The 24750-nt window shown below is 49.6% G+C and overlaps 14 protein-coding genes across 14 annotated transcripts; 5 read left to right on the top strand and 9 right to left on the bottom strand.

Moving 5' to 3' along the window:
• Positions 1-1928: 1928 nt before the first annotated feature.
• On the bottom strand, positions 1929-3317 carry PtrM4_015580 (ArgJ, N-acetylglutamate synthase (N-acetylornithine aminotransferase); the record flags this gene model as incomplete). The annotated part of the gene is made up of 1 exon (XM_001931473.2): positions 1929-3317. One exon carries the CDS (start codon positions 3315-3317, stop codon positions 1929-1931), a length of 1389 nt encoding a protein of 462 aa, XP_001931508.1.
• Positions 3318-3625: 308 nt separating this feature from the next.
• On the bottom strand, positions 3626-4012 carry PtrM4_015570 (uncharacterized protein; the record flags this gene model as incomplete). The annotated part of the gene is made up of 1 exon (XM_001931472.1): positions 3626-4012. One exon carries the CDS (start codon positions 4010-4012, stop codon positions 3626-3628), a length of 387 nt encoding a protein of 128 aa, XP_001931507.1.
• A 1998-nt stretch (positions 4013-6010) lies between these two features.
• Positions 6011-6874, top strand: PtrM4_015560 (uncharacterized protein; the record flags this gene model as incomplete). The annotated part of the gene is made up of 1 exon (XM_001931471.2): positions 6011-6874. One exon carries the CDS (start codon positions 6011-6013, stop codon positions 6872-6874), a length of 864 nt encoding a protein of 287 aa, XP_001931506.1.
• A 414-nt stretch (positions 6875-7288) lies between these two features.
• On the bottom strand, positions 7289-7787 carry PtrM4_015550 (BUD31, Cell cycle control protein, G10 family; the record flags this gene model as incomplete). Its single annotated transcript, XM_001931470.1, has 2 exons — positions 7289-7432; positions 7482-7787. The coding sequence occupies 2 exons, from the start codon at positions 7785-7787 to the stop codon at positions 7289-7291; spliced, it is 450 nt and encodes a 149-aa protein (XP_001931505.1).
• Positions 7788-8067: 280 nt separating this feature from the next.
• Positions 8068-8737, top strand: PtrM4_015540 (Complex1-LYR-2 domain containing protein; the record flags this gene model as incomplete). The annotated part of the gene is made up of 4 exons (XM_001931469.1): positions 8068-8110; positions 8167-8228; positions 8389-8535; positions 8588-8737. The coding sequence occupies 4 exons, from the start codon at positions 8068-8070 to the stop codon at positions 8735-8737; spliced, it is 402 nt and encodes a 133-aa protein (XP_001931504.1).
• Positions 8738-8917: 180 nt separating this feature from the next.
• Positions 8918-9448, bottom strand: PtrM4_015530 (RPB11, DNA-directed RNA polymerase, subunit L; the record flags this gene model as incomplete). Its single annotated transcript, XM_001931468.2, has 4 exons — positions 8918-9039; positions 9091-9167; positions 9217-9308; positions 9359-9448. The coding sequence occupies 4 exons, from the start codon at positions 9446-9448 to the stop codon at positions 8918-8920; spliced, it is 381 nt and encodes a 126-aa protein (XP_001931503.1).
• A 373-nt stretch (positions 9449-9821) lies between these two features.
• PtrM4_015520 (HisB, Imidazoleglycerol-phosphate dehydratase) lies at positions 9822-10526 on the top strand (the record flags this gene model as incomplete). The annotated part of the gene is made up of 1 exon (XM_001931467.2): positions 9822-10526. One exon carries the CDS (start codon positions 9822-9824, stop codon positions 10524-10526), a length of 705 nt encoding a protein of 234 aa, XP_001931502.1.
• Positions 10527-13825: 3299 nt separating this feature from the next.
• Positions 13826-15238, bottom strand: PtrM4_015510 (APS2, Clathrin adaptor complex, small subunit; the record flags this gene model as incomplete). The annotated part of the gene is made up of 3 exons (XM_066103187.1): positions 13826-13832; positions 13888-14762; positions 14810-15238. 3 exons carry the CDS (start codon positions 15236-15238, stop codon positions 13826-13828), a joined length of 1311 nt encoding a protein of 436 aa, XP_065965389.1.
• A 605-nt stretch (positions 15239-15843) lies between these two features.
• On the bottom strand, positions 15844-16239 carry PtrM4_015500 (uncharacterized protein; the record flags this gene model as incomplete). The annotated part of the gene is made up of 1 exon (XM_066103186.1): positions 15844-16239. The coding sequence occupies one exon, from the start codon at positions 16237-16239 to the stop codon at positions 15844-15846; it is 396 nt and encodes a 131-aa protein (XP_065965388.1).
• A 124-nt stretch (positions 16240-16363) lies between these two features.
• Positions 16364-16521, bottom strand: PtrM4_015490 (uncharacterized protein; the record flags this gene model as incomplete). The annotated part of the gene is made up of 1 exon (XM_001931465.2): positions 16364-16521. A coding segment is annotated over one exon (158 nt), but the record flags the coding sequence as incomplete, so codon positions are not given.
• A 543-nt stretch (positions 16522-17064) lies between these two features.
• Positions 17065-17856, top strand: PtrM4_015480 (uncharacterized protein; the record flags this gene model as incomplete). Its single annotated transcript, XM_001931464.2, has 2 exons — positions 17065-17254; positions 17453-17856. 2 exons carry the CDS (start codon positions 17065-17067, stop codon positions 17854-17856), a joined length of 594 nt encoding a protein of 197 aa, XP_001931499.2.
• Positions 17857-18423: 567 nt separating this feature from the next.
• PtrM4_015470 (uncharacterized protein) lies at positions 18424-20544 on the bottom strand (the record flags this gene model as incomplete). The annotated part of the gene is made up of 1 exon (XM_001931463.1): positions 18424-20544. One exon carries the CDS (start codon positions 20542-20544, stop codon positions 18424-18426), a length of 2121 nt encoding a protein of 706 aa, XP_001931498.1.
• Positions 20545-21117: 573 nt separating this feature from the next.
• Positions 21118-22052, bottom strand: PtrM4_015460 (uncharacterized protein; the record flags this gene model as incomplete). Its single annotated transcript, XM_066103185.1, has 2 exons — positions 21118-21510; positions 21729-22052. 2 exons carry the CDS (start codon positions 22050-22052, stop codon positions 21118-21120), a joined length of 717 nt encoding a protein of 238 aa, XP_065965387.1.
• A 643-nt stretch (positions 22053-22695) lies between these two features.
• On the top strand, positions 22696-24748 carry PtrM4_015450 (uncharacterized protein; the record flags this gene model as incomplete). The annotated part of the gene is made up of 2 exons (XM_066103184.1): positions 22696-23500; positions 23715-24748. The coding sequence occupies 2 exons, from the start codon at positions 22696-22698 to the stop codon at positions 24746-24748; spliced, it is 1839 nt and encodes a 612-aa protein (XP_065965386.1).
• Between the last annotated feature and the right edge of the window lie 2 nt (positions 24749-24750).

The raw sequence follows: 24750 nt of genomic DNA, 5'->3' as shown, positions 1-24750 counted from the left end.
CAGGACTGACGAGCGGTTGACGGCCATTGGTTCTATGGCGTAATGACGTGGACGAGACCATGCCTGAACGTAGCGGATACTATAGTCTTTATTGCTCAGCGAATTGCACATGTGTCTTGATCTTTTATAAAACTGTCTTTGCCACTTGTTGGTGCTTGCTGTTGTGATGTATGCCATGGTGTTGCCGGTGTGTCCTGATTTACGGTTTTGCATTCTTACAACCATTGCCAACCCATTTACGACAACCACGGATATGAATTTCAAGATCCGCTATTTCTTCCACATACGACCATAGGTAAAGTAACAACTCTGGATCCCGTCCGCTCTCCACACGATAAATCTTTAACCGGCGGACTAGTAGTCAAGTGGGTGACCATTGGCGAATCCCCGCTGTCGTATGTTTTTTTTAAGTTTTATCCCTGTGATCATCATCACCAACAAATTAACCCCCTTCTTTTCATTGCGAATTGCGCGATGCCCTTCCCGCATTATGCACTACGCTTACACATACATACGTAGGTTTTACTTTTGTTGCGTTAGCTTAGCGGCCCTACCCCCTCTTTTCCTTGCCCGGCCTCTCTCCCCACGACAGGCATGCTTGTTTCGTGGGGGCAGATGGGAGGAAGGGAATATGCATATGCAAGTCATTTTGCATTGCATCTGCATTGGTCTACTGTCATGCATGCATAGAACAGTGTCTGGAAGCCAGCATTAGATGATAAAAGACTAGGTAAGCCGTCCCATAATACAGAAGTCCAAAAGCTTAAACACATCTCGGATATGTCAAGAGGACAATGCTTGTACCAGACATACGACACGATCATTTTTCCACGGATCATGTACACGTTACACTTACTACACCGCACGTAGGCCGATGCATATATCCGCGGTGGGGTACCGGCTCCCCATTTTTTTCTGCCATTAGCATCAGCATTAGCGCCAGGACCCCAGGAAGGACCCTTTTGGTGTCGCTGCTGATCAGATGCTGGTTGGAAAAAGGGTGGCGAGCGGACCATGACGGAACGGATATGCGTAGACTACTACCTGCCCCGGCGGATGGATACGAAGGCCGTGAGTACGGGCGCAAGGGGGAGGGTAAGAGGACGGGAAAGCCGTTGTGAGGCCCGTTTACTTCTCTAGTGTGAGTCGGGATTACATGTGCTAGTCGGTCGGCTTGTGTGGTGGTGACTGCTACCCTGTGCGTGTTTGCTTTTTAGTGCATCGGTATACGTGCATGAGTGAAGTTTCTTTTTTGGAGGGGCTAGATCTTGGAGGGAATTCTCGGGGGAAAGGGGGAAAGGGACGGTTTGGGACGATAGGGACGGGTGTGCAGTCGGGGATGGGGTGTGCTGGGTGGGATTAAGGTTGCGGCTGCGGTTGCGGGGAATGTAGAGAGTACGTGTGGCTAGTATGTGTAGGTAGGATTTGGTGATGTGGGCTGGTGTTATTTGTGGTACTCTGGAGCTTTGTAGGAATTAGGGGCGGACGGAAAGGCAGTGTAAGTATTTTGAAAGAAAGGTGTGTTCTTGTTCAGCTTCGATTCTAACAATAACATGTAAAATGTGCAACGGAGATGCTAGATGTTGTAATGTTTGGTGTGGCTGGTGTTTCAGGAGAGGGTATTTAGTTTTAGTTTGTAGGCTCTTGGGAAGAAAGTCTTTTGTTGAGTCGTGTTGTGGTTGTACAAACATTACCTAGGTACATTTGCGTCGTGATGTTTTTGTGTGAATGAAGGCGGGCTGTGCCGAGATTACACCAAGTTTGGTTGGCACACACGACAAGATATGGTATGAAGGACTGGCTGCACTGGGCTCATCTCAAGATACACGGAAGCGACACAGTGTTTTGACATATCATCAGATAGTATTTTGTATGGATATTCCCACTATAAATTCCGCTCATTCATTGAATTCTATCCCCATAACCTTCTAAGTCCTATAGTCACCATTGATAGTAACATACTCGTGACTGAAATCACAAGTCCAAAACCATGTATCCTTTCCCGGAGTGTTACTCACGCTGACTTTGATTTCCAAGTCCTCTGCCTCTAGAATCTTGGCTGCCCTGGCCTCATCGACCTGCTCCGGCTCGCCATTGACCAGGAGTTTGAGTTCTTCACTGCCATCAGTGGGGACAAAGCTTACGCTTGTCTCTTCAGGCACCGCTGGATTGCGGGCAGTGGAATACCCAGTTGCACACAGGATACGGCCCCAGTTCGCGTCTTTACCGTAAAGAGCGGTCTTGACGAGGGGAGAGCGCGCAATGCTGGACGCGATGCGGCGTGCATCAGTTATCGACCTAGCGTTTGTAACCCTGATGGTTACGAATTTGGTTGCGCCCTCGCCATCTCTGACTACCAGTTTAGCCAAATCAATCGAAAAGTCGGTGATGACCTGTTTGAGAGACTCAAAATCAGAATGAAATTTGGTATCGATGAGATCCCCACCAGCAGCACCGTTGGCGAGAATAGCTACAGTGTCGTTTGTAGATGTATCACCGTCAATCGAGATACTGTTGAATGACTTGTTGGCCGCGGAGGCGAGTATTCTGCGGAGCGGAAAGTAGGCGACGGGTACATCAGTGCATATGATGCCAAGCAGCGTGGCCATGTTGGGATGTATCATGCCGGCACCCTTGGTCATACCGGCGATACGATACTCTCGATCGCTGCTCGGTAGCTTGAAGGTCTTGGACATGAGCTTTGGAAATGTATCGGTTGTACATATAGCGCGTGCGGTCCCTAGCCAGTGGTCGTGCGTGTCGCCTAGATTGGCGAAAGCCGTGGGAATCTTGGATGTGATTTTATCAATCGGCAGCCGCTGGCCGATGACGCCAGTGCTCATGACGATGCTACGATATGGCGAGTCTGGTGAGTCTGGACTGTCGGTGAAACAAGCATCTGTGTGCTTTGCCATGGATTTGGCATCCTCGATTCCGCCCTTGCCTGTCACGGCATTGGCACAGCCTGAATTCACTATCACGGCCCGGATGCCCTGGCCCCCTCTTTCCTTTAACAAGTCCCTGCTCACCGTCACAGGCGCAGCCTGGAACTTGTTCTTTGTGAAGACGGCGGCTGCCGCGCATGGAGTGTCGGATGTTATGAGAGCCAGGTCGTCGAATCGGGTATTTGACGCCTTGACGCCGACATGTGCGCTTCCGACCTTGAAGCCGCGCGGGTAGGTACCAGAAGTTGGTACGTACTTCTTCTTTGCAGGCGGTATCACACCGTCACCCGGGGCCGAGTATGTTCGAATCTGCGAGCTGAAGACGCGGTTGGTGCGGGAGAGAAGACGCGCATTGGGGCGCGCGAGAGACATGACGGGGTTTAATTGCACTGGAAATGCGTGTTAGATGTAGTTGAGGGTTGGGCAGGCATGCGACAGGTGCTCCAAAGTAGACACGAGACGACGGAAGAAAAACGTGACATACCCAAACGTGTATTATATGACCTCAAGTCCTCTGACTCACTCACTTAACGTCCTGCGTCTTCTGAGTCCTGCGACACGAGGTGCACAAAAATGTCAAGCATGCAGCTCTGGCCGAGCCGCTATCGCGCCCCGCCTAGTTAACTTAGTTAACCCCCCACACGAGCTAATCCTCAGTAAAGCCGGACCTTTGGCCCGACTTAAAGCAGCAACATCGAGCCCAACGTCGAGCCCACGAGATAGCAGAACAGTATCGCATATCGCATCATGACCAGACGCTCCTTTTGGGCCACGTATGGCGCGACGAGGAAGAAGATGGCAGCCGTTGGCAGGCTGGCGGGAATGGAGATGCGGAGCCCGCGAGCGAGTTGCGCCAGCAGCGCGCTACATTGAGCTCCGAAGGCGATGGGGATGCCGCCGTCTGCACTGAAGAGGACGAGGAACTGGAAAGCCGTAAGCAACAGCGTCCCGAGTAGCAACGCGCCCTCGATGCGGTCGTTGCCATCGTCATCTTGCGCTTCGATATCGGCCTGGACGGCAGTCTCGACAACAGGGAGTAGTGGTGCTTTCTCGGAAGTGGTAAACATTGTGAATACAAACAGGCGTGGTTCAAGAGTTGCAAGTCCATCTGCCACTGTTATATACAACTCTCGCCTATCCATGCGGCGCGACCGGTACACTCAGTGTTAGATACCAATGGTCGATCGTCTTGGAATGCGTCTTGTGAAACGACCGGACCCCGGTGTCAGACATGGCATCTTGGCCTTGGCTTGAAGTCGGTCCTTTGGTGTATGAGAAACGCCTACTTTGAAGGACATCTAGAATGAAACAAGACATGAGAACTTTGTGTGGTTAAATCGCTCGAGCCTGCTTGGTTAGATGTGGGAGGCGTTCCCCTTGAGTGCAGACACCATACTACAACACAGCTTCGTCCGAATTCTGGTTCCGCAGCTTACATGTGTTCGCTATTACCCTCCTACCAAGAGCTCCGAAACTCGACAAGTCTTCGGCCCAAGTTCTAGGGCTTACGTCTGCCCAGCCCAGTTGCTAATGCGGGCCTTTTCCGTGAACTTGCTTCTGCCCAAGCAGCGGAGACGATCATAGTGCAGCGGACAACGAAACCACATCTGTACGATGAAGAAGTAGACTCCGCATTTCAATACATCCATCGATGACGCAGAAAGTCAAAAAGCAAAGAATTGCCCAAGGGTATGCGATATTGGTATGAGCCAAAAGCATTGCCTATACAGGTGCCGGAACGAGCATAACGACAATGCCAACATTACAGGCGTTACCCTTCTCCGTTTTGGTACAGACTCTAGAGGCGGTCGTGACAGGAACATAACATTGCATGCGTTAACTTCAGAACAACCAGCACCGGGAAACCTCGTCCTCTTTCCGCTCCAACTCTTCAACTCTTCAATCCCCTAATTTCTCAACTTTGCAACATGCATCTCCGACCTCGCCGACATCAAATGCGGAGAAAACCCGCAGCCGTCTGTTTGCGATCCCGTTTCACGTTTCAGCCACTTTGAACCCCAAAACGGGTTCATCGTCCTCACCAGCCCCGCAAAATGAGCGCCACCAAAAAAAGACACGCCCCCAGAAACACGCACCCCTCCCCTTTCAATCCAAACGCATCCGGTACTGCCATCTTTTCAGCCTCAGTCGCAGCCCTGCTCATTCATTTCCAGCCACCACAGGCTAGAAATAGCGTCATGCGAGTGGCCGCTAAACCGACATCTGCGGCTCCCCTCCAACGTTGTACCTAATCAGGTCGATGGCAACTTGGACGTTCAGACCGTGTTGAAGGAAATCATCTTTTGCAACATCAGTGCTTCATCATGCCGATTGCCCCCCAAAGCAGCGTGATTGGATCACGGCAACGAGGCTGGTGCCGCTGCAAGAGAAGAAGAGATTTTCAAATGAGGTGTCGCTATGCGCGAGGCGGGAAAAAGCAAGAGACGGCGCATGACCCGAAAGGGTAGATGTGCAAGGTGCATTATCCGTCGTCGTCGCTGTAGGTCAGCCCAAAGCAAGCGAAAAGGAGCAAGGAAGAGGGGAGGGAGTCACGATGTGTTGTAGGTGAAGCTTACAAACCTCCCTTTGCGTCTTCTGCCAAGGAGCGTGATGATGGCCTCTTGTTCTGCGGTACGAAAATAGGTGTCGTAGAGCCCACCGAAGCCGTCATTGTCTCCACTGCTGCCTGTGACGCGATTCACGCATCTGCATTTCGATATCCGTGACCAAGATAGGGAAGATTAAGCTGTGGGTCAGTGCTATCGTGGCCGAGAAAGCAAAGAAAAAGTCGGTGGTGGTGGCTCGGCCGTGCATCTCATTGTATTCTTTACAAAGGGCGCCCTCACCGTTGCGGTTTCAAGGCTGCGCTCAGTAGCAGTCAATGAGAGCTACACATCAAACATTACACACGAATCCTAATCGCTTTGGACTATCTCTTCATCATATTTGATTTCAGCATGACCTCTTTTGTTGTAATGGTTTAATTTCCATCTTCGAAACGACCAGACTTTCAAAGAACACACAAATCTTTGAGATCGATTTTACTGCGGCCACCAATTTTCACCATGAGTCCACTCAGCAAGTTACCGCGTGTCCATGCTCGCGTCATCAGTGTGCCAAGATACCCGCCACCGCGTATATACCCCAATATAAGGAATTCTACATCAAGTCACCCACCGCCTCCAACAACACCAACAGGCATCATAACACACCCCTTGACACCGACACCGACTCCATCAGTCCCGTCGGCATACACTCCCGATTACCCAACAGCCCCACCTCACCATATGTCTCTCGGGACCAAACTTGGTCTTGGCATGATACCCGTTGTAGTCGGCGTATGCTTCATGTGGATCTTCTGTCTTTTATGGTGGCGGCGGAGGCAGGCGCGCAAAGCACTTCTAATGGGAAAGCTGATGCCGCTTACACCAGAAAAGGACCGCAAATCATTCATCCCGCCGGTCGAAGACAGCAAGAGAGGAAGCAGGGTGCTGAGCCTATCTGCCTACAGCACCCAGGTCAGTGGTGGCCGGTATGTAGGACCGCGGCCGCCCCGTCGGCAAGAGCCGAAACAGAAGCAGTGGCGCGGGAGCAATAGAGTGAGCACTAGAATGTCACAGCTCTCTGCAAGATCAGCAAAGAACCGGTCAGGAGCCGATTCGCCAATCGACTCATCAAGCCCGTTCAAATTGAAGCGCGGCAGCACAGTACGGAAGAGCTTAGGATCCGAAATCTCGGACCTGTGGCCATCACCACCACCACCAACGGCTTGGGTGAAGCGAAGGGATATTCTGGAGAGTCTGCCTTCTTCGAGGTTCGGCCAGGACATGTCAGGGCAGAAACCACTGCGAATGAGCGGTCAGGAGCGAAGAAGTGCGGCAAGCTCATCGAAGAGACCCAGTAGGCCGGCAACTTCGGGTGTGATTTAGCAAAGGGGGGACTGTGGGCACGGAACTGCCTTTCCCGTCACGATTAATGTAGATGATTTTTTCACTGGTATACCCCATTTAGGTTCAGGCGTCCGGATCGCGAGCATTTTCACTCAGGCACTTTTTCTGTAGACATGTTAACAATTGAATTATAATGATACGGCCAATAGACACACCCTATGCTTTCATCCTTCTCAAATCTTCCCCGTACTGTGACCCTGTGGCGGACACTTGATGCGACACGTCGAGTGTCCATTACTGAGGTGTTGTGTGACGGCATGTGCTTGAACGCGCCATGTCCATAACCTAGCTCTTACATTACCCCATGACTGTTTCTGTTCAATTTTGGTGGGGGCCCGTCACTGTATATATGAAAAACCAAGCTCTCTGTTTGTAATGCCTTCTTAGTAGGCCTCAGTCACTAGAGGCGCATCCTCGGCAGCCGCAGTTCACACACTGGATGTCCTGGTTCTCCTTGAGCGCATCCTTTGGAACACGGCAGATACAGGTCGAGCGGAAGTTTGTCTCTTTGGTTTGGATGCAACGTACGCAACACAGCTAGACTTTTGTTAGCCTCAAGTATACAGTGTCATGGTGAATAACGCACCTTCTCATATCCTTGCTTTTTCCACTTGGCAATCAACATGGCGTCTGCGTATCCGTTCTTGAGGAGATAGTCGTAGAGCTGCTTGCTGATGGCCTCCTTCTCATAGTACAAGTCGTAGATGTAGCGCGAGCGCTGGTGGACAATCTGGAAGATGGGCCATGTCATTTCGTACTTTTTCTTGCCCTCGTGTGAGGCGTTCTCGGCGTCCTTCATCTTGTTCTGGAATTCCAGGAGCGTATCCTCAATGTCATCGAAGCCTTCGGGCGGTGCCTTTCTCGAGGCGCGTGCAGTACGGACTGGAGGCATGATTGCTGTAGATATGCAGGATTGTATAGGCGATCAGGAGCGAGTTGGATTTAGACGGTCGCGAGAAGAAGAAGGCTACGTTGGGTTCTTGTGGTCGGTATTTGAACTTTGTGGTGTTGACTGTAGCGTTCTTACAAGCCAGCAGTTGACCGTCAACTTTGTGAATGCGCCGCCGACAAATCCGCGCTAGCGCCATGGCTTGGCACTCCACTCGACCCGAGCCTCATCGTCACTACAACTCAAGCTTTGGAAGTCATTGGAGCTCCGCAACGCCGCCAACATGGTCATTAACCCTACTTACCTCGCCCAGCGCACGCGCTCATGTTAGTCAACACCCACATGCATCATTGAGCGACTGAGACGGCTAACGCGGGCACAGCGGTTAACTGGAGTGATGCGAAGAGGAGGGTCATTCACAGCTACCGGGACTGGCTGCGGTCGGTACGTTCACTCTTGATTCATAGGCACCACATAGGAATATAAAGTTCTGGGGAATTATACACGAGGACGAACCCGGGGGTGGACATGGATGCGACAAGTTGCGGAGGAGCGGGCACCAGCCAAGCGGCACCGGAGCAGAGAGCTGACAACAGTCTTGCAGGCTCCCGAGATCCAGACCATGTACTCACTCAACTTGCCCGTTTCTACACTACGAACCAAAATGCGGCAGGAATTCGAGCGGCATCGATATGTAAATCAACTCAAAACGGTGGATGTGCTGTTATTCAATAGTCATCAAGAGTTCCAGGTACTACGACCAATACAAGTGGAAAGGAAACAATTTCTGATATGCAAGACAGGAAACCCTCAACTTCTGGAAGCAACTATCGCACGTCTTGAAGTACTTCCGCGCCGAAGAGGAGCCCAAGGCAAGGCTGCAGACCAACTTTATCAACGGTTTCTTGGAGGCAAGCATACAACTTACCTACATATCATCTGTCACAATCTAACACCTACTTAGGGTCGCAATTGATTGGGTTACTATTACCGTGTCCAGTAGTAAAGCAGCCACAAGATTCGGTGTATATAACTGAAGACAATACCATTTCCTTTCCCTTCGCCATGGAGTCCGTGCTTCCCGTCAACGCCTGCAATGCAATCAATTTTGTTTTGACATTTCCGTCATGCTTCTATTCCTGCATCTTGCTCGCAAACTCATCTCGTGCAATGGTGTACTTTTGCTCAACAATATCGCACATGGCCATCAGATCCTCGAGACCCTTCTCCAGGACAGTGTAAACACTAGCACCATCTGAACACTCGTTAGTTGGGTCGCGGATAGTAGTCCACATGTAAGACGTACCATAAGTTTGGATGCGCAAGTTCATCTTCGCTTCAGATGGATGGGGTATAGAGTAACCGCAGAACTCGACATCAGGACTGCGCTACTGTTAGCTATTGCTCATCTCGTAGATGGATCAAATTTCACTTCTTGTGGATGATGTATCTCAGCGCATTGCCTAGCGTGTGATCCTCGTCGTCAAACTGGAAAGACGCAGCTGTATCGGATGCGCCGGCTAGCTATACAATGTTAGATGCATTTCCTGAACGGGAATTCCTTCTCAACATACTACTCGGATCCTAAGGCGATCGGCTGACTGCTCGGGTTTGTTTTCTGAGTCTAGGTCGATTGGCGTTGTCTCTTGCGTGGTGGCCGGCATGATGAGTGCGCGTCGTCACGGTGGAGATAGATTTTCGTCTTGTACAACCAGATTCTTTCCCTGTTATTTCTCTATCTGCTGCTTGTGTTTGTGCTGAAGGGTGACTTGCTCGGCATCAGAATTATGGCAAGAGGCGGACTTTTGGTTCGGTGATTCGGTGCCCAGGTGGTTGGCCAGACTTTTTCAGCCCTATATCGCTTGGCGCCATGACGTGGGGCGTGGGGAAGACCCCCTCCGAAACTGAACCGCCTGAACTTACTTTTTGTTCACTTCGATTCGTCACACTCTACAACAGCAATTGTCACCGTTAATATATTCTATATCTCTCAGGTCATACGGGAAAAGATCTGGAAAAAGCTATACCGTCGCCACAATGCCGCGCACCTGCTCCCTCAATCGCGATACCAATGAGACAAAGATCCAAGTCTCCATAAACCTCGACGGCGGCGAGCTCGCACCCTACGAGCACAGCGACTTCTGGGCCGCCTTTGACAAGGAAAACCTCAACGGCGAAGGCGAAAAAGTTGATAAAGACCATGCAACGCAAAAGTCTGCGTCCCAGGAGATTTCCGTCGACACCGGCATCGGCTTCCTCGACCACATGGTGCACGCCCTCGCCAAGCACGCTGGCTGGAGTCTGCAAATACGGTGCAAGGGCGACCTGCATATTGACGACCACCACACAAGCGAAGATACTTTTCTAGCACTGGGCACGGCGTTTAAGAATGCGCTGCAGGGTAGCACCGGATTGGCCCGCTTCGGACACGCGTATGCGCCGCTCGACGAGGCGCTGTCACGCGCTGTCATTGATCTGTCGAACCGACCATACAGTATCATTGAGCTGGGACTCAGGAGAGAGAAGATTGGTGATTTGAGCTGTGAGATGATCCCGCATTGTCTCCAGAGCTTCGCTCAGGCGTCGGGTACCACGCTTCATGTGGATTGTATACGAGGAGAGAACGACCACCACAGGGCAGAGTCAGCTTTCAAGGCACTTGCAGTTGCCATTAGGCATGCGACGACGGTGGTGAAGCAGTGGGAGGGTGAGGTTAGGAGTACCAAGGGCGTGCTGTACTAAAGTGGAAACACCTTGAAAATATGAATACAAGCTCCGGGAGAGCATGTTGAATACTACACTTCACGGTTCAGTATACTTGAGTGCTATCACACAGCTGACTATGACTTACAAGTGAGGCTACTTACGAACCAAACATGGCTTTCGGCCCACGGACGACCGACGTCGCGGGATGATACGCTGTGGAGTAGTGAATCCAAAGCGGAAAGAGCAAGTCGGAGAATAGAAGGAACTGTATATTCTGTCGAAGGATCGACCAACCCCACGTATGCGTTCACTCCCTTGCCTGCATGGGAACTCTTCAAGATCTTCTCTTTCAATCAAACGCATCCTTCTAATTACACTAGCAGGGCAGCCCGCCATTGCTCATCTGGCTTAGCTTCTTCGGTAATCTACCGCCGCAGATTCTGAACTTTCCCATATTCAAACAACTTGGAATCATCTTAGAACCTTCTTACTATTCTTAGCATAGCGACTTTCCAATGCGAGATAGAATACCACCATAGCGCTCAGGGAAAATGATACTCATATAGTAGTCTTGTCTGCAATATGTTCTTATCTGCGTCTTTCCAGTGTAGATATGATCCTAGGGTCGTCATGCATAGTTTCATCCCCTTACAAAGTGAATACAGTGCCTTTGGAAGGTTGTTCCCATGTACCAACATATGTAATAACATATGAGCGCCATTGCGAACCATTTCAAGGGCTGTTTTGGGAAACTTATCTGAACCGCCATCGTCAGGTTGATCAGTAGCAGCGCCAGTGAATTAAGCCTAGGTATTAGGTATGAGTGTTGTGTGTTTTTCAAATTCTAGCGTTTTCTATGGGGAAAGGATTCTGATCAGCTGGCTGTTTTATATGACAGTATCATTTTATCGCTGTCGCTGCATTTATGATATGCTCTTTAGTACAGACGCCCGCAACACCTTTGCGACAGAGAAATCAAGAAGCATGTGAACTCATCAAAGGAACGGCAAAGAGTCGGATATGGCTAATGAGGCGGTAGGAGTTAAGAACTGATTGAAACAGAATTTGTGTGTGTGTGTGTGTGTGTGTGTGTTTTTTTTTCTCAGGCTAAACCCCACACTCAGAGAACAATACTCAAGAAACCCACCTTATCTCCACATAATCACTCCATTCTGACTCAAGTATACATGATTCATATCTGGGTTATAGGGTTTGAAAGCTTCCAGCCGATATGTATGCGACTTTGCCAATTCTGCGAGTACGTTTCCAGGCTTACTGTTGACAGGGTAATATCTAGGTATGAATGCAGAGATATCGTAGTGTGTGCCCTCGAACAGATGTCTAATGGTATCTGCGGCTGAGATATCTATGGTATGAGACGCATATGCCATGATACTTTTTTCTTTTATTAGACTGGCGTCTGGGGTCAGGTCCATTTAGCCAACTACTAGATGGCTCGAGCTTTACCAATTCGCATTCACGAGTGGAGTTTAAGTTCGCGGTGTGATACAGAAAGAAATCAGCTAACTTTAAGTACCCGCCTTCTCTTTCAAGTTGTACATGATGCAGCCCTCGCGAAGTTAAATCGCTTAGAGTCGTCTGGAAGCTGCAGTCTTGGGTGGCTCGCCTCTCTTTTTCAATCACGAAGTCCTTCGCGTTGTAGAGAAGCCCAAGAAAGAGGATTCATGCAGTATAATTACCGTTTGCGGGATCAGGTATACTCGAACTTACCAGATTTTCCAGAAGTACTGCAGCTACCAGAAGGTTGCGATGCCAGATTGCGTCAATGAGCGCTTGAGTGCATTCGTCTTCTCTCTCTGGATGCGGAATATTGCTGAGGGCTAGGCAGCCTTGAATTGCATCGATGTAGACAGTGGAATGTACCTAAAGATATACAGAGCATTCTGTGATGTGCGATAAGTGTGAGTATCGACTTCGAAGGTAGTCGATACTCGTGTGCATAGCTGGGCCTAAAGAACGACTCATGATGCGTATAAAAGCATTCATAGGCAGGTTATCTTAGCGATTCATCTTTCTTGGGTCGTTGGCGCAGTAGTCCCGCATATGCTTTGATGTTCCCGACTAAGTTGATAGAATTCGTATTGCGACAAGGTGGTTTCGGGAGAGAAGGCCTGTTAGAGGACCTCCATGTATGACAACAGGCAGTTGAGCAGAGTCGGAATTCAGTGAACGATCATGTCTTCTACAGTGAGCGGTAATTCAGCTTGATCTAACAGAAAATTATAGACATTGGGAGTCCTGAGAAAGTCTCCAACGCTACGGTGGGTCAGCTTCACAGTCATTTCCCAAGGTCTGACCGTCTTCAGCGATTGAATGGGCGGAGGTACATCGAGAGTCCCCCGGTACACACTAAATTCGTGGTCTCAGTTGTGTTGAACATATTGACAAACTGGCTGGGGCTTCATAATATCACAAGCCGGTGCTTTCGAGTGCGCAGCATCGTCAGTGAAACAGTACGTAAAAAGTAATCTCGCCATTCTTCTTGGTTTAGAAGCAATCAACAAGTACCGTGCAGCTTGTTTCGCATATCGGCTTGGTATCCTAGTGAATATGCAGTTGTACAACCCTCAAGACTCCGGGGTAGTTGTCGCAACCTAGTGTTGAGATCGCTCAATTGGTCCTCATTTCAGATGCCGTCTAAGAATGAATGACATGCTAGGTGTACCTACAGGAAGACACCCTGTGCGGCTTCAAGCATCTCATCGATGAGAGATAGATAGTCTGCGTTCATGTTGGAGAGCTTGATGAAGTCTGGATGTCGTTGCAGAGTCCCCTCAATGAAAATACATGCGCTATGCGGCGCAGCACCGGTTAATGAGGGGCAATGTGTCACCTGCGATATCGTAAGTTTTCCATGCTGCATTGATACCCAGTCTCTGCAGGAAGTGGGATGAAGCCAACAGGCTAGTGAGCGCCACAAAAGCGAATGACCAGACGCGAGATACCGAAGCGTCGATGCACGAAGTGGAGGCCTCCAGTGTATCAGGAATCAGTAAGTTGCACATACAAAGCCTCGCCTAAGTCGCGTTTGGGTAGCTTTCCCCCAAACATCATCGCAGCCTATGAAATACCGGGTGAACATGCGAAAATTGAGAGTTGAGTGCATATAATGGAAGACATCGGGTAGCAGATTACGGAGACCGAGGCAGTGATCAGTTTGAATATAGCGACCCTCGTCGCTTGGAAAGCGGCGATATTGGTCAAGTTGATAAGACGCGTTCCATTATGTTTAGGGATATCGTAGAAAATAGTACCATAGCGCCTGCAATGCAACATGGTTTGTAAACCAACGGCAATGTACAGTACAAAAACGCTCAAAACCTGTAGTCTGTTTGTGAGATGACCGCGATGAAGGCTAGACTGGAGACCAACGTACCTTATTTCGTAATTACCGGCTCTTGTCATGTACCGTACCCACTTCACACTACTGTAATTACTTTTCTCAAACACTTTCAAATAGCGGACAAGCAGTCCAGAGCTCGTGAACATGAGTAGCGAAAAGCTCAGATTAAGCGGGGGTCGTGACCATGCTTTCTGGTTGGTCATACTTGTCAAACTGGCCTCTGCGCTTAAGACGAACTCGCTTTGTCCCGTGAAGCGCGGGATCTTCCAAACGATGTTGTTGTGCTCTGGTTCGTACTTGGCCTTGCCTTGCGACGTTCGTTCGGTGATGCGGGCGGTATTGAGAGGTGTGGGGATTCGCACGACGACATTTGTGGCGAAGAGCTTGGAGCCATAGTTTGCACGGATGGCGATGCTGTATTCGACCTTGGTCTTGCCCACCTCGTTGACAATGGCATGCACCTTGAAGGGCAAGTTGACATTCTCAGTGGCCCGATATCGCATCAGTTCAAATTCGCCATCCGGTGGCACAAAAGATATTATCCTATCCGCGTCGAACTTGCCTAGTTTCACACATTGGTGGAACTGGCAGTCTTCAAGCGTGACACTGCCCGCGGCTGCTCTTGTCGCTTTCGCGCCTGCCTTGTTGCCCGAGGGTTGTTGCAGATGGTCCTCTCCTAGCGTCAGTCGATCGTTCAGGCCAAACTTGCACTCTGGTGTCCCCGAAAGATAGGCGCGCATGATGATTTGGCCGTTCACATCGGCTCGCAGGACTGTGCCAGTTGCAGACATGAGTAGATTGACATCCTCGATGACGTCGACAAAGGCTTCGTTCTTGCGGTATTTGATATCGGCTCGCCGCCATGAGAGAGCGCCCGTGGCTTGCATTGTGATCTTGGACGAGTCCTCCTATCAACATGTCAGCAGGTGTACTTGCCGCATGTGGAAAGACCTACCATTGCTCTTTCCGACTTTACTCCCTCAGTTGTGATGTACATCTTCAGTGTATCCGTCTCTGTGTTCTGGGGGTACCCAAAGTCTAGAATTTCGTCCAGCAGCTCATAGACGAGCACAAAGTTGTTCTTTACGGCCTCCTCGTCGAATTTGCCAAAATAAGCCTTGCCCAATCCTACCAGTCGATACAGAAACTCAAAGACCAGGGCCGCATTGGCATTGCTCTTCGTTACAGCAACTAGATAGATGTTCTCGTGTTTGACATGACTGAACGTGGTCGAGCCAAGCGTAAGGATGGGCGAGCGTACTTGGGCGTTGGAGATGACCTGGATGCGGAAGACGTCGGCAAGTCGCGGACGGCAATCGTTGCGGAAGGCGCGAAAAATGAGGTTCTCGCCCTTTTGGTTGAAGATAAGGATCCCGGAAAGCATGGCGAGGGTGTGGAGAGTGAGGAGAGGGGTTAACAGAGTATTGCCTTTTCCGTATGTTGATGTTGGAGCTCGACGCGCGATGCCGCGGGATTGAGCTTGGACCACCCTCACTTGAACGAGGGTCTAGAGAGGCAGCGGATAGACTTCCTCATCAGCGACTACATCCCAACCGAAATAAGCTTTCCACAAACACGAATACCACTTCGATCTTGACATGTTGCTGAAGTAGGGCGAGTACAGTAAAGACTTACTACAACGTGTAAGACGCAGCGCGCTAAGGAAAAGTTAGTCAACATCATGATATTGACGACGGCAAGTATTGGAAACAAAATGGAATTCACGGGGAGGATAGAAGCCCTGGATATGAGATTTATTGATTGATTCCAAGTACGAGTGAAGTTTGTTGACGACCGGAGGATACCTTGGGCAAATCGAAGCTATCGTGATCGACACGAACAGCAGCTTTCTACCTGTGCTCTCAGACCAGTCCATCATAGTAATCATCTTTAAATAATCCTTGGCGCACCAAATCGAAGAGCGACTGCTCACCCGAAAGCTCCATCGACCTTGGCCCCGTTCTTCTTCGTGAACTCACGCACTTCCTACTAGTAGTCATCGTCATCCGAAGAATCCTCCATCGCACTGTCTTCGGAAGCCTCAGACAACACCCTCATCCTCTCGTTAATACGCTCCAACCTCCTCTGCCTGCACGCTACGACATCTTCCAAGCGCTCCATCTTCTTGCGCTTGCGCAGGATGTCACCTTCTAGCATTTCCTTCTGGGCTTCCAAGAAGTTTGCCCTTGCCTTCCTCTCACACCGACGCGCTTCTGACGTTGATGCTGGCAGCACAGGCGAAAGAAGCGATGAGAGTGGAGAGCTAGAATGCTGGCGTTTGTTTGTGTGACCAAACAATAGAGACTTAGCTGGGGAACTGGATGAGGCGAAGATGTCCGGAGTAGCAGCATCCTGGCATGATTCAGAAATCGCGGAAGCGGCCATGTCCGAAATAACAGGAACTAGACCTGCGCACTTTGCGGATCCAATAGACCGACTGTGTTTGTAATAGTCGTATCACGGGGGTGTGTGGGGGGCTTTGTGGCTGGACATATCTGACTCTGTTTACCCGCTGTACGCAACAGTCAGGCCACGTTTGACAGTACGCTCCTGGATACCGAGCTGATCGAGTTGACTCCGTCCCTTCTTTGTAGCGGCTACAGCGCGGGTATTTGAATCATTCCGGATGCTGATCTTCCTGTTTGGCGCATCCGCCCCGCCGACCATTACAGTATCTTCGTAGGAGATCTCATCTTTGACTGAGACAGCGTCTGGTGTAGTGCTGGGCGAGCATTATACACTCATCTTTATGGATACGAGGTACGTGTTGCCTTTGAGTTGATAGCAGTTAGTTGGGGATGTAGCTGTCAAGTAGCTCAAAGGCTTTTGCGTACTGCGGAGGCACAGCCTAGCGGCGACTCTCCTTCACTGCACTTGACCCTGAGATGATAAGCCGCTAGCTCACAAGGATAACGGCCAATTTGTCACCACAACATTGGAAGCTTTGACCAATAAATGTGCTCAAGTGTTCACGCATTTGTGAGAACACACCAACGAACGTCAGAACAATATCCATCGCATAACAGAGTGCCCAATTTGCCACGGCTGATCGTGCATAGGGTCTACAAAGCCTTCGTTTCCTCACTGTTAGGTCATCGCTCTTCAAAACAACACGTGCATAAGTCATGTTATGATTAGAGCCCCGCCTTTGAGTATAATAAACCCTAGAGTTCTGTCCAAATGGCGCACATTAACTCACATAAACACACTATGAACAACAGAGAGTCTGACTTGGACCGGAACCGTGCCGTGACGAAAGCCAAACCTCATCTCACAGAGCTCGTCAAGTATAGTGCAGAGTCAGGGGCGTACAACTATCTGTTAACCCATATTTCGGAAGCAGCGGCATCTTTTCTCTTTGACAACGAAGAATCATGGCTTAGAAGATTCGAAAAGCACGGTAAAATTGATGTCTCACCGATCCGTCTCCTCCTTGCAAAGCTTCAAACGGAATGTGGCCGGGAAAATTACTAGGAATCACGCATTTGGGCATACCTGACTGCTGGAAACGGCCAGGACACAGCGCCTAAGTTGACGCTTGAGCTAGAGTCCCAAATTCCAGGTGAATAGCTACCCTACTTTACTCCCACACGTCCAGTAGCGGAGCTTGAGCCTGAGGAAGAGCCATACGATCTCGAACAGCTACTGAGTGCGCTTGGCGCGGCGAACTGGGATGATATTGATGCCATCGTTCAGTTCTGTTTCGTGCTCGCGGCAGAACAAGGCGTTCTTGAGTTCAGTACACACATTGTTCCAATCACGAGTCACCTGATAGCCAATCTGAATTGCTGGGCTCGTCGCCAGCATATCGAACAGTGCAAGAAACAACCACTCGCTGTCGACCAGATACATGTCAAAAAGCCCAGGAGTCATAATATTTCACGCACGGTATCAGGCCGCGTAGAAAAGATTACATCCACAAGCAGAAGCAACCCCCACTGGATCAAGGACACCACTCAAACGCCGCGTGAAATCAGGAATTCCAACTTCACCGAGCGGTGAAAAGATGAAGACCAGCCCGTTGGCAAGTCGCCGAGGACCAAGCCCAAGAATGAGAAAGATCGAACAACTAGTTAATGAGAGACGTATCCTTGGAACGAAAACCGACGCGACAATCTCTGTGGTCAAAAAGCTGGAACTAGAAGATCGCAAACTGGACCTGAGGATCACTGAGGCGTTGGATCCGCTGCAGATTGATCTGTCAGGCTTGAATATGGGATAAACACGACATGTTCGTTGTTGTCTGATTGACTACAGGACCAGTTTATAGTAGGGTCTGAGATTATCTGGGGGAAGTGTACGATATAGGAAGTTCTATTGCAGTTTCATCGGAGGGTCTCATAATCAGAATGGAAGTAAGAGACATACTCAGTAAGGCATTCACAATTGGTACCAGATCCAGAAGAGGATGCCGCCACATGGGACAACTAGGCCTGCGGGTTGATTTTATTTTCTAGTATACAATTGGCTTTGTGTCATATCGCTCTCTCTCCTTTTCCCCAGAAGTGTTTGGTATTACGACATATCGCTGTCTCTTCCTCAACCCCTTCCCCTTGTTTGAGTGCAGCCTCAATTTGTCTGCGACCGCCTCATAACGGTCCTTTGCCATTCCTTGCAGTCCGTCATTTCCAATCCACTGTCACTGGTATCGCTTCCTTGTATCTGTTTTCTCTTGCGTTTGACGCCTCTGACTGCTGATGATTGTACGGCACCCAGGGTCTCCTCGACTTCGGGTTCTGCATCAACTTCTCCCACACTATCAACATCACCCCGGATAACGCTTTCAGCCTCTTCATCTTTGCAGAATTTGATTGTTCCCGAGTGCCCGGGATGGAAATTGGCTCTCCCGCCGACGACTCTTGATGGCGATTGGCTTGCGGTATCGAGGCGGTGCTGTTCGTTCCCGTCACAGGTATTGCCAAATTTCCGGACAACGGAACGGATGTTGGGACTTGCTATGGAGTTCCCTTGGTACGATCCATTTAAATCCTTGACGTGTATCTGGTTCCGGGCGACAGCCAGAGCACTCGTATCTACTCTGGGTGTGCCCTCGGTAGTAACTGGAGATTGAATACCAGAAACACCAAGGCCCTGCCGTTGATATGGAGTATGTGACCCACTGCCTGTTATATTACCGGGACTCGAAGAAGACTCGGAACTCTCAATCGCTGATGCATGAGCTGAGGAGGTGAGTCCTACAACCTGTGCAAGTAGGTCTCGGTTGACTCGCAACTGAATGACCATCGACCGATTCGCACCTACAGCTGCCTTCATAGACTCTTCCGGATGGCTCAGCTCGGGAGTATCTAGGCTATCGATGTCATTTCGGTCCTCTGTAAATCCTGTTGTATCGTTGTTCATGCTGCGCGTTGCTCTTGGCAGTGGGTTTGTACTGATCTTTGCACTCGGAGTATCTGTTCCAGCCATCGGTGGGCCATCTCCATTCTTATTAAAAGACTTACAAACTGTAGTAAAAATCTGAACTGCAGAGTACGAGAGATCGATTGGCAGTTCTTCGACCAGTCCATCATGTGCTGCAACAGCGAAGTAATACTGGACTAAGTAACGAATTCTCATCCACTCGTAGGCTTTGTCTTTCATTTTTGGCTGCACCAGTTGAATAAATGGCTCACAAAGATTGATACCCTGAATTCCTTCGAATGTCCGTGGGATTATCTCTCCGTTCTCATCGGCGTGAACCATAATGCTGGGCTTAGGCCTTCTCTGTCGAGTATAGTAAACATACACGTTGGACAAGCTGCCATGGGGAGTATTGCACCGATGTGTACCGATATGAAGGCGATAGGGCCAGTAAGCTGGATAAAGGGACTGACGCGTGATTGTAACCGGAGTTTTTGGCAGGTTGTCCAGAGACCGAACCTTGGAGCCAAGCCACCCCATAATTTTTCCCAGACTGGTATCGGGTCCAGCATCAATAGAACTTCCGGCTGCACGCACAACTCCGCCCTGCTTTTTATTTTCGCCCATGGCTTGTGGTGGCTGAATCCCAGCGGTACTGACCTCTAATAGCGAATCGGTGGGAGCACTCTTTGCCTTCACCCCCAAACGTGATTCTGGAGTCTTTATTTGATCATCAAAATCTACGGATGATATTGTGTTATCAACATCTTCCTGTATGAGCGATTTTGTTCCCATCCAGGCGCCGACGTAGTCTAAAGCGTCAAGAAGACTTGGGTAGAACTGGTGCCATTGGATGGCGCAATCACTCACGCCCGCGATAAGAGAGTAGTAGGCGATAAGTGAGCAGATCATTCCGCGTATGTTCTCGACTTTGTCTGCAGGATAGTGCTGTAGGAAGCAGAATGGCTCTTTCAAGTCTTGCGCCCTTCTGAGTAGCGACGATGCTGACCGTGGGTAGCTGCGAAGCTCGCCCTGAGAGCCTGTGAACTCATCGGAGAAAACAACGGGTGGCTGAACGTCATCATGATCAAGCAAGATGTACGCGTAGGAAGCAATCTTGTCTCCGTTGCTTTGCCTGCGATCGCCGAGACGTACTTTCCAGGCGACGGTGTTGTTAATAGTTGTCTGTTGGAATGGAAACAAGCCGTACGCGGGCAGCTGATATAAAATATCCAAACGTTTGCGCCGTCTAAGCTTGTCATCCAGCTTGTCGATATAGAGCTGCCATGGAGGAGGCAGTATACTTTGTGGAAGTCTTTGTTCGGCCATGTGTCGTCGTTCAATGATGCAAATGTCCTTTGTGTTGTTGATGACCTAACGCGAACTAAAATAACGAACGGTTGAGGTGGAAATAACGACCGGTGAGGTTGGCGCAATATGTACAGTAGCGGTGGAAAGAGCGACCACCATTCTCTAGCGCACGGGCCAGGCGAGACCCACTACGCATACGGAGCAGTCACCGCACAGCGATTTACGTCAGCTGTTCCACATATAGTTATTAAGGGGACGTAATTCACGGGAAATATTTTCTTTACTATCAACACATTGTGAGATGAAATGATGACTCTATGCTTTCGCCGATAAAGTCAACATAAGTAGATAGTAAGTTACCAAATATGAATCTTTGAACAACCAGACAGAAGTAAAAAAAAAAAATTCATGCAGCCACTCAGTCGTCGTGGCAATTTTGAAGTTTGGTACGCGATGATGCAAGACAGATGAAGACCCTGAAGAACATCATGATTAGATCCCAAGTTGTGAGAAAGGAACGGGACTGCATTTTGACATTTGCAGAGATGTCAACAAGCAAGTCAAGCTGGCTTGATTCTTATCGATTGCAGATCACAGACCATTCTCTGGGACGTGCCACTGTGCACGAGCCTCTATATTGTCTGTGATCTGCAATCGATAAGAATCAAGCCAGCTTGACTTGCTTGTTGACATCTCTGTTCGTTCGCTATCACGTCGACCAAGCTCTTGCACATCCTCTTTTGACATGGTATCCCATAGCCGTTTCTTCTCTGCCTCGCTCTTATCTTTGTGATCTACCACCTTAGCAGCCTCCTTCTCCTCCTTCTTCAGTAAAGCTTGGGCTTCTATCACACGTCGCCGCATTTCCATCACGCGGCAATTGTAGTGCTTAAGATCCTCGCTCAACTCTTTCTCCTCATCTTCTAGATGAAGGTAGCGATCAATGGGATGACCTTCGGGTGGTGGGGTTGGTGTAGACTCGGCCTGTGGCCTGTCAGTTAAGCTTTGATAGGATTAGAAAAGTAAAGTATTCCTACCTTGACAGGTTGGTGTAGTTATTCATTTCCTGCAGCAAGCAAAGCCGCCTCTTCTGGCTGTGCCGGGCTAGTGTCGCGAGAAGGGGAATCCTCTAAAGCTTGCACAGGCGGCGGGGTTTCTGGTTCTTGCGTCGTTTTGGGCGTCTGTGCTGGGGCAAAGCACACTTTGAGAACGACGATCTTGGAACGTCTCTTGCCTCTACACATGGCAGTTAAAAGGTCTGCTTGATGCGGCGTAAGTGCCAGGTCGTAGTTTTCGGTAAGTCCCTTTTTCATGAAATAATATATGGCCAGGGCCAGAATCTCCATCGGAGTTTTTGCAAGCTTGAACGCAAAACAAGGTTTCGCTTTATCCAAGAGTTCGTCAACAACATGGACACCGTCAGGCTCGCCATCCGGATGGTAAGAGTGGAATATGAGTGTCCGAGTAGTCTTTGTGAGGTAAATCCAAACATCGATCTTGCTCTCAAACACTTTACCGTATTTCATTGCTAAAGGTTGGGCCAGTTCAATCTCTGTCTGGTGTTGCCACACTACTCTGTAAAAAGGTAGTTGTGCATATGCATCTTCACTTCTGTGCGGCGATCCTTGGGGGGTTTCTGTGGCTTCGGGAGTAGCCGAAGCAGATGGAGTGGATAGAGTAGATATAGTGGATGGGGAGCTCATGGCGGGCTCGGGTCTCTGACCGAGTGATATAGTGATCAAGGTTTAATGGTCCCGAAAAGGTATGAGACGCAATGAAAGAGAAAGAGGAGTAAAGCGAGCGGCGGTGCGCAACAACTGTGAGGGGCAGGGTTCAAGGGAGAAACCCAAAGCATCCGTCACGTTTAGCGAGAACGCGCTAACACGTGAGCCACGAATATCAACCCTGAACGTATCAATATCAGAAGTAGGAGAAATTCAGATGATGTTAACAAGGCAATGCTTAGAATCTACATAATATTCTAATACAAGATGGAGTAGTTATCTCTAAGTTGTTGGCGAAGATGTTCTGTCGACAGCGATTGTTCGCGATTTGCGGCGATCCTTAACTAACGTGTCCGTGCGCGTGATGCGCGGATTCGCGTGATGCGCGGGGAACACCAAAACACGTCAAACCCCTTCACCTTCAACACACGTTAACTCCACCAATATGGACCCAATTCAAGCTGCGATTGAAGATATTGAAAATCTAGAGCCAGGAGAACAGTTCTCGTATACTAAAATTGCTGCTAAGCATGGTGTTGTGAGATCTACGTTGACCCGAAGGCACCAGGGCCAGACAAGCTCAGAAAGAGACAAGAACTTCAACCAGCAGAAACTCAACCCACAACAAGAGCTAGAGCTTGTGAGATATATCGAAAAGCTCACAAAGCGAGGCATTCCTCCTACACGAGAGATGATCAGGAATTTCTCATCAGAAGTAGCCCATCAGCAGCTCAGCGAGAGCTGGGTTACTCGCTTCATCAACCGACACGAGATCCATCTCATCTCAAAGTGGACCAGCGCCATGGATCGTACGCGCCACCTGGCTGATTCTGAGTCAAAGTATAGACTCTACTTCGAGCTGCTGCATCGAAAGATCACCGAATATCACCTAGAGGCTCGAGATATATACAATATGGATGAGAAGGGCTTCTTAATTGGCTTGATAGGCAGAAGTAAGAGGATATTCAGCAGGCGTCAATGGGAGAAGAAGGAGGTTCGAGCATCTCTCCAGGATGGATCACGCGAGTTTCTGACAGTCCTGGCCTGCTGCTGCGCTGATGGGAGCTCGCTGCCTCCAGCCCTTATCTACGCAGCTAAAAATGGAGCTATACGATCGAGTTGGGTAGAAGATATCAAGGCAGGAGAACATGAGGTCTTTGTCTCATCATCTCCAACAGGCTGGTCAAATGATAACGTAGGCCTAGCTTGGCTGGAGCAGGTGTTTGATCGCTCTACAAAGCAACGATCAGGTAGATGGAGATTGCTCATCCTTGATGGCCATGGATCTCACCTCACGATGGAGTTTATTAAGTACTGCGATCGCCATAGGATCCTCCTCATGATCCTTCCTCCCCATTCGACCCATACGCTCCAGCAGACTCCGCAACAATCAATCGGATCGGCATGATTGATTCCTATCTAGGTTAAAGGCTGCCTAATGAAGTAATTCTTTAACCTATATAGGAATCAATCATGTCAATCGATTGATTGTTGCGGAGTCTGCGCTCCAGCCGCTAGATGTAGTGCTGTTCAAGCCACTCTCTCAAGCCTACTCTAACGAGCTCACTAACCATCTCCATAAGGCTCAAGGCCTTATTCCAATCAAGAAAGGGGACTTCTTCCCGCTCTTCTGGAGCGCCTGGATATCCTCCTTCACAGAGAGCCTCATATTGAAGGCCTTCGAAGCCACTGGGATCTGGCCGATGGATGCCAACGTTATCCTTCGTAGATTTGCTAGCACGCCAGAAGCTGAGAGAAGCTCATCGTCAGGGCTCTCTGATCATGACTGGAGAAAGCTCGATCGGCTAGTACGAGCTGCTGTTAATGATAGCCATCAGTATGAGGCAAGAAAGCTGCGCTCAAGCGTTCACCATCTCTCTGTGCACTATGAGCTTTTAAAGCATGAGAACGAGGGCTTAAAGGAGGCTCTTCAACATAAAAAGAAGCACAGGAAGAAGGGCAAAGCTCTTGACCTTCAACAGCGCCAGGAGTATCACGGTGGCTCTGTCTTCTGGTCTCCTCGCAAGCTGCGTGAGGCTCGAGCTAGAGAAGCAGTACGGGAGCGAGATGAGACGGAGGAGAAACTCCAAAAAGCACGGTCCAAGAAGCAGCGCGAGGAGGCTCGACTGCAGCGTCAAGATGAGCTCGAGGAGAGGCGTGTGGAGAGGCAGAGACTCAAGGAGATGAGGGAGCTTGAGCGAGCTGAGAAAGCAGCTGAACGCGCGCGCCAGAAGGAGGAGAGAGACGCTGCTAAAGCTATACAACTACCCCAAAAGGGAAAGAGGAGAGCTTCAGCAGCTACCTCATCGAACAACAAGCGTCAAAAACGCGTTGAGGCTGCTCGCGCTGGTGCTCAAGTTCAAGAAGAGCCTCCAGCTCCTCCATCAAAGCTCACACACCGAACACCAACTTTTAAGGAATTTGGGACCCTTATAAAATTATACGATTTTTACATCATTTTAACGGCACGGCGGCCTGTAACTACCTCAGCTAAATAACC

Source organism: Pyrenophora tritici-repentis, chromosome 1, assembly GCF_003171515.1.
Source record: "Pyrenophora tritici-repentis strain M4 chromosome 1, whole genome shotgun sequence".
Taxonomy (NCBI): domain Eukaryota; kingdom Fungi; phylum Ascomycota; class Dothideomycetes; order Pleosporales; family Pleosporaceae; genus Pyrenophora; species Pyrenophora tritici-repentis.
This window is presented reverse-complemented; position numbering and strand designations above follow the sequence as displayed.